This window comes from Triticum aestivum, chromosome 1D, assembly GCF_018294505.1.
Source record: "Triticum aestivum cultivar Chinese Spring chromosome 1D, IWGSC CS RefSeq v2.1, whole genome shotgun sequence".
NCBI classification, from domain to species: Eukaryota; Viridiplantae; Streptophyta; class Magnoliopsida; order Poales; family Poaceae; genus Triticum; species Triticum aestivum.
Genome location: NC_057796.1, coordinates 249,841,994 through 249,849,044, shown reverse-complemented (window position 1 = coordinate 249,849,044; position 7,051 = coordinate 249,841,994). Strand labels below are relative to the sequence as shown.

Sequence of the window (7,051 nt, the reverse complement as noted above, 5' to 3'; positions counted from 1 at the left end):
TTGTTGAGGTCTTTGAAATTGATGCACAGGAGCCAGGATTTGTCCTTCTTTGGCACCATCACCGGGTTTGCTAGCCAGTCCGAGTGTTTTATTTCTCTAATGAATCCGGCCTCGATTAACTTGGCTAGCTCCTCCCCCATAGCTTGTCGTTTGGGTTCGGAAAAGTGCCGCAGTGTTTGCTTGACCAGCTTATATCCCTTCAATATATTGATGCTGTGTTCGGCCAACCTGCGTGGGATTCCTGGCATATCAGAAGGGTGCCAGGCGAATATGTCCCAGTTCTCGCGCAGGAACGCTCGTAGTGCGGCGTCAACCGTTGGGTCCAGCTGTGCCCTGATGGAAGATGTCTTCTTGGGGTCCGTCGGGTGGACTTGAAATTTGACTATTTCGTCTGCTGGTTTGAAAGAGGTGGATTTGGGCCGCTTATCAAGGATTACGTCACCCCTATTCACCATCGAGCGTAGTGCGGTTAATTCTTCGGCCGTGAGGGCCTCGGACAGTGCCTCGAGGGCAAGGGATGCGGTTTTGTTTTCGGCGCGGAGGGCTATGTCCGGATCACTGGCGAGAGTGATAATACCGTTGGGCCCGGGCATCTTGAGCTTCTTATACCCGTAATGAGGTATGGCTTGAAAGCGTGTGAATGCATCTCGCCCCAACAGGGCGTGATATGCACTGTTGAAAGGGGCCACTTGGAAGGTTATCTCTTCGGACCGATAGTTCTCCGGCGTGCCGAATACCGTGTCAAGTGTAATTTTCCCCGCGCATCGCGCCTCCCGGCTGAGAATGATTCCTCGGAAGGTCGTATTACTTTGCTCGATGCGGCTCCTGTCTATTTCCGAACTATATCCATACATGCAACATGCACTCTATGTGGATGGAACGACAAGTATCACAATAACTATCAAAGAACCACAATAATATATGTACAATGACTCCAAGGAGTCAAATTTAGCAAATGATTACATACAAGGGTCTTTCGACCAAGTTGCAGCTCTCACAACAGAAGCGAAAAGTAAACCTTGGACATCTAGATTAAACAAGTGCCTTAAGAAGGCTTAAAGAAAAACAAATGAAATATATAACCCTTCCAGAAGGACTATGTGGGATAAAAAGAATAAATAAAGCAAGATGAGTATTCAACTGTACTCGCAAGACATACATCAAATCTATGCTAAGTATGCATCATTCGCAAAGAAGGGGTATGTGGTGAGCGGTCGCAAGCACTAGTATCCTATAGAGACATGCTATAAGGTGATAAAGCATATATGCATCATATGTTCTAGCCACCACATCATAACACTACCTTGCACCCCCTCGCATCTCCCACGAGGAAGGATCCCCAAAGACACTCACACCTAATATGGTTATTATTGGTTGAAGCTGCTATGATCAGGTACACAATCTTCAAGTCATCCTTAACCGTAGACAGGGCTATTCGAATAGTAACTCTGCAGGGGTGTACCAATTTACCCTACCACATCCCAAAATGTTCTTGATGCCGGCCAATAGGACTCTCGGAGTGTGCCAATATAGAGTGTGGCCATGTAACTTCCCATATGCTACAAACAAGTCCAAGGAGCCACCCAACTTAGTTGTATCCAAATCACGAGTTCAGCCAAGTTTTTACAAACTGACTGAACTGTTGCGTGCAGGACTAAGGTGGCTAGAGCCTACATGATAACCACTCAACATAACGTGTCGCGTCCTAAGTAAACACACCGTCTAAATGTAAGATGTTTTGACAGTTCAATTTGGGGCATGTTTGGTAGCCCTCTAGCTTTTTAACTCCTCAACTCCATGTCTGGAGCGCACCCGAACGGTCCAACTCCCGCGATGTGAGAGAGAAGCTGGCAAATCACATAATGTAAATTTGAAGGAGTCATGGAGTTGAGAAAACCGAGCTCCACGAAAACAGAGAAGCGAGAGTTCACAGATATTACACCCCGCTGCCACCATCAAGTGACTTGCTGCGAACCGATACGAGGAAACAACCACGTGCGAATAGCCATATGAGACCAACCAACGACCAGCCCAACCATTTAGACAACCCACTATTCCTTTTCCCAGGCCATAGCCCAATAAAGCCAGCGACCGATGAGGCCCAACCTTCTACACAACTCGCGAGTAGACCCTAGCGCACCGAATAGATCAACCACTCTAGGATTTGACGCGAGAAGTTGGCTACTGGCTGGCCGTGACGGAGTTGGGGAGTTAGCAGACGTGGAGGACTACCGAACACGCCCTTAAACTGCCAAAACGTCAACAGTAGTACAACGCAACACACTACTTCACTTACAGGTTGCACACCAACACACACTACAAATGGAAAGGCCGAACTATGTGACCCCTGGGCATGTCTGAGGTAATGGTAGTAGGCCAAGAGGGGTCCCATACCCTCCCCCCCTCCCCCAATCGGGAGGTTGAGTAGGCTCAATATTTGATCAAGATAACAAGAACTCGGGTCCTAGTGTCGGCTCTAGTGGAACAAATCCTTTATTACATATTAACATAACAATTTTGCTAAAACACATCAAGATGTGACATACGTATTGTCCATCTAAGTTCGATGTCATAGATATTACACAAAGATATGTGTAGGTATTTTCTTTTTCTTTTTTCTTTTTATGCTTGATAAGTCACTTAAATGTGCAATAAGTACGGCATATTTAGATGTGTTCTAGATCAGCGCATACAGGTTTTTACAGGAGTTTACATGATTGATTTGATGTGGCAGTTTTTTATTGGGTGTAAGGGGAGGACGCGGGCCCACCTCCATGAAAATCAGGGGGGTTTGTTTATTAAGTTTGGAAGGAGTCTGTAACAGCCTGTAAAGTCCCATACATGTAGAATTTTCGGTCCTAGATATATATGCTGTTGCGAGGATGACAATTTCATTTAACAAGCAAGGCAATCCGTCATGTTTAGTTTCTTGTTAGGATTGGCCATGCTTACTAACAAAAATTGACAACCGTGCGACAACATAAATCGTAATAGAAAAACGTTGTTTTGCCATGCTTAAAAATTCTGAAGTTCGGACTGACTATCAAGGGAAGTCCATTAATTATGGTCCATAGCTATCGATTTGAATCGACGGATGGCCTAAAGGATTGCGACTCTGATCATCTGATAGGCCTGGCTTTACAGACAATTAACATAAGCTAATCTGTGACCAATAAATACATACCAGTACATCTCAAGAAAATTCTAGATAAACGCTGGCTCCTGCGAAACGCCATCAATGGCTCTCATGCTAAACTGGAATCGTATAGAGCTCATTGATATATCCACGATGGTACAAAGGTTAATTGAAACAACGACTCATGCGAGTCTTGATCAAATGATCAAGCCGTATCAATAGAGTTTTCCATGTGAAATATACTATTTCCCCCCAGTACCAGTAGCTAAGTACTTCCTCCATAAATTAATATAAAAGCGTTTAGATCGTTAAAATAGTGATCTAAACGTTCTTATATTAGTTTACAGAGGGAGTAGCTAACACTGGCATTAATGAATAGCAAGGCAAATCACCGAGCAGAAGCCCACATGTAAAAAGCATATGATTCACGAGACGGCCGCAGCGACGGCGGCGCGGTCGTGATAGCCGCGACAGTGCGGGCTGCTGGCGAAGTCGCTTAGCGGGAAGGACGTGGAGACGGGGCCGATGTAGAAGCTGAGGCGGTCGCCGGCGCGGTCGACCTCGGCGACGGGGATCCACAGGAAGAGTACCTTGACGTAGATGCCCTGCAGCGCCGCGAGCTTGCCGGCGGTGGCAGCGCCGGCGATGCGCGTGTCGTACTTGACCAGCCACTGCTTCGCTAGCAGGAACTCGCACTCCCGCGGGAAGTACACCTGGAAGCCGCCGTCCGGATCGAGCTCGTACCCCTCCACCCCCTCCGGCAGGATGCCCCGCGGGAAGTCGTACCGCTCCAGCATCTCGTACGCCGTTGGCGTGTCCTCCGCGGACGACGCCGCCGCCACGGCGACGGCGGCGAGGAGGAGGAGGAGGAGGAGGAGGGGGTAGGTGGCCATGGACGGCCGGGGAAGTTCTTGCCTTCTTTGGGTTTGATTGGGTCCGACCTGGCTGCTTTGCTTACTTACAAATGACAATGAAGGTGTGGCTTTAGTACAGTAGCGTAGCGTTTAGTTCTTACGGAGGGGGCATTTTGTTTACAGAAATTATAAATTTAATATATTTTACTTTATGTTGATCTGCGGACAGATCAATCATCTCAAGAAATGTATATTTTGGTTGGAAGGGTTTCAATAGTTGGTTGGATTAGCGTATTCGACCAATCATTGAAGAAGTCGTAAGAGTAGTTGTAATGCGTGGTGCCTATTTTACTGCTCAGGGGTAGCTATCATCTTCGTATATTTTACGAGTGCACGCGATCTCTGCTATACTTGTCTCTTCTATATACTGTATTATCTAAAGGGTGTGATGTGCCATCTAAGTTGACTTCATTACCTATTTGTGCCCCCTCCATTTGTTTTCTTTGTTTTTTCATAATATACGCACAAGAAAGAAGTGCAACGTTTCGGTGCCCACGCTCATATGCACCCAGTCAGAAAAAAAACACAAAAATTTCAAAAAAAAATCAAAAAGTTCCAAATATTTTTTCAGTGGTAGACAATTTATTGCGTGAGGTCCGCTCCAATTTTCAGATAATTTAAACATCTGAATAGCTCTCGGCAAAAAAAGATAAATTGAATCAGAACACTGCGTGAACAGTAAACTTTTTTACAGACCTCAAATTTGTCTTTTTTGCTGAGAGCTACTTAGATATCCAGATGATTTGAAAATTAGAATGGGCCTCACGCATCAAATTATATACCACACAAAAAAATGAAATTTTTGAGGTATCCGCGAGGGAGTTGTCCGCGAGGGAGGCTCTCCCCTTCTTGGACACCTCCGCCTGCAGATACGTGGAGGCCGCCCTTTTCTTCCTTCCCCCCTCAGGAGGAGAGTTGCTTTCCTCCTCCTCCTCGTCGTCCTCGGTGGGGGAGGAGTGGGTTTCGGCGTCTTCAGACGTGACGGCGGAGGCCACTTCTGGTCTCCTTGGCCTTCTTCTCCGGCGCCTGATAGGGCGCCGGAACCAGCATCTTCGTCAGAAGTGGGATTGCTGGGTTTCCGGGTAGCGGAGCCGGACAATGGATCCGCTCCGCCTTCTTTGTCCAGCCCTAAAAGGACAAATAAAGAAGCTTAAACATCTTCCTTGAATGTACAGGTGAAGGATACACCTTGAAATACGCAAAACTTACCGAACTGGCGGGATGGGTCAGGTTGTACCCCCGGTCCTCGGCCGTCTTTGGCCACGTCTCATTGGCCTTAACAAGCACCTTCCAGATGCCTTCGTGTGTAGCGCCGAAGAATTGTTGCAAGGCCTGGTGCTTGGCCGGATCGAACTCCCATAAATTGCAAGTCCGGCTTTGGCAAGGAAGGATCCGACGAAAAAAGCATCACCTGGATCACATTGACAAGCTTGATGTTCTTGTCCACCATGCTCCTGATGCGCGTCTGCAGCACGGACACCTCGTCCGACGACGCCCAGTCCAGGCCCTTTTCTAGCACGGAGGTAAGCCGCATTGGGGCCCCGGATTTGAATTCGGGAGCTGCGGCCCAGGTGGTGTCGCGGGGCTCTGTGACGTAGAACCACTGCTGCTGCCACCCTTTGACAGTCTCCACGAAGGTGCCTTTGGGCCACGTGATGTTGGACATTTTGCTGACCATAGCGCCTCCGCACTCTGCGTGTTGGCGACCCACCACCTTCGGCTTCACATTGAAGGTCTTCAGCCACAATCCGAAGTGGGGTGGGATGCGGAGGATGGCCTCGCACACGACAATAAATGCCGAGATGTTGAAGAAGGAGTTTGGGGCCAGATCATGGAAATCTAGCCCGTAGTAGAACATGAGTCCGCGGACGAAGGGGTGGAGAGGAAACCCTAACCCGCGGATAAAGTGGGGGAATGAACACCACCCTCTCATGGGTCTTCGGGGTGGGGACGATCTGCCCCTTGGCCGGAAGCCGGTGGGCGATTTCCTGGGCCAAGTGTCCTGCCTCCCGGAGCTTCGTGATGTCCTTCTCCGTGACGGAGGAGGCCATCCACTTGCCCTGCGCTCCAAATCCGGACATGGTCGGAGTGCTTTTCTGAGGCGGAAAGGATGGAAGCTTGGGCGCTGGAGCTCGAGAATGGGTGGGCAGAGAGAAAGAAGGCGTGGGTGAAAGGGTGAGTCCTTATCCCTTTATAAAGGCAGCGAATATCAAGCGCCTCCCCATTCGCCTTAAAACTCGCCTATTCCCCAAGGGCCGTGCAGGCGGCGCGGTTGGATTACCCATGCCCATATTGATGGGAATCCCACAATAAGGGGACACGATCTCTGCTTTGACAAGACGTGCCAATGAAAACCGCATCTCGAAAAACGTGGAGTGGGAGGCTGAAAAACGGTTCGAAATAATAACCGGGCGGAGACGTGGCGTCTCACTACAGAAGATGTCAGTAGACGGGACTTGTTAAAAATTATACCCTCTACGGTTGTGTGTGGTACTTGTTTTGCAGAGCCGGACATGTTCTCTGTGTTCGAGGACTATTTTGGAGTATTCGGAGGAGGAACCCGCCTTGCAATGTCGAAGACAATCTGCACGCCGGACACATCGTCATTGAAGCCTGGTTCAGGGGCTACTGAGGGAGTCCTGGATTAAGGGGTCCTCGGGCGTCCGGCCTATGTGGCGTCGACCGGACTGATGGGCCAAGAAGATACATGACATAATACTTCCTCCCGTGCCCGGATGGGACTCTCCTGATGGCAATCTTGGCGTTCGGATATGAAGATTCCTTCCGCTGTAAACCGACTCTGTACAACCCTATGCCCCTCCGGTGTCTATATAAACCGGAGGGTTTAGTCCGTAAAGGCAATCACAATCATACAGGATAGACATCTAGGGTTTAGCCATTACGATCTCATGGTAGATCAACTCTTGTAATCCTCATATTCATCAAGATCAATCAAGCAGGAAGTAGGGTATTACCTCCATCAAGAGGGCCCGAACCTGGG

The 7,051-nt window shown here is 48.7% G+C and overlaps 1 protein-coding gene across 1 annotated transcript; it reads right to left on the bottom strand.

Annotated features, from left to right (window-relative positions):
- Positions 1 to 3,223: 3,223 nt before the first annotated feature.
- On the bottom strand, positions 3,224 to 4,113 carry LOC123168052 (uncharacterized protein At5g01610). Its single transcript, XM_044585917.1, has one exon. It carries the CDS (start codon positions 4,027 to 4,029, stop codon positions 3,562 to 3,564), a length of 468 nt encoding a protein of 155 aa, XP_044441852.1. The 5' UTR covers positions 4,030 to 4,113; the 3' UTR covers positions 3,224 to 3,561.
- Positions 4,114 to 7,051: the final 2,938 nt, after the last annotated feature.

Coding starts and splice junctions, on each gene's coding strand:
- LOC123168052 (XM_044585917.1), bottom strand. CDS start 4,029: ATGGCCACCTACCCCCTCCTCCTCCTCCTCCTCCTCCTCGCCGCCGTC.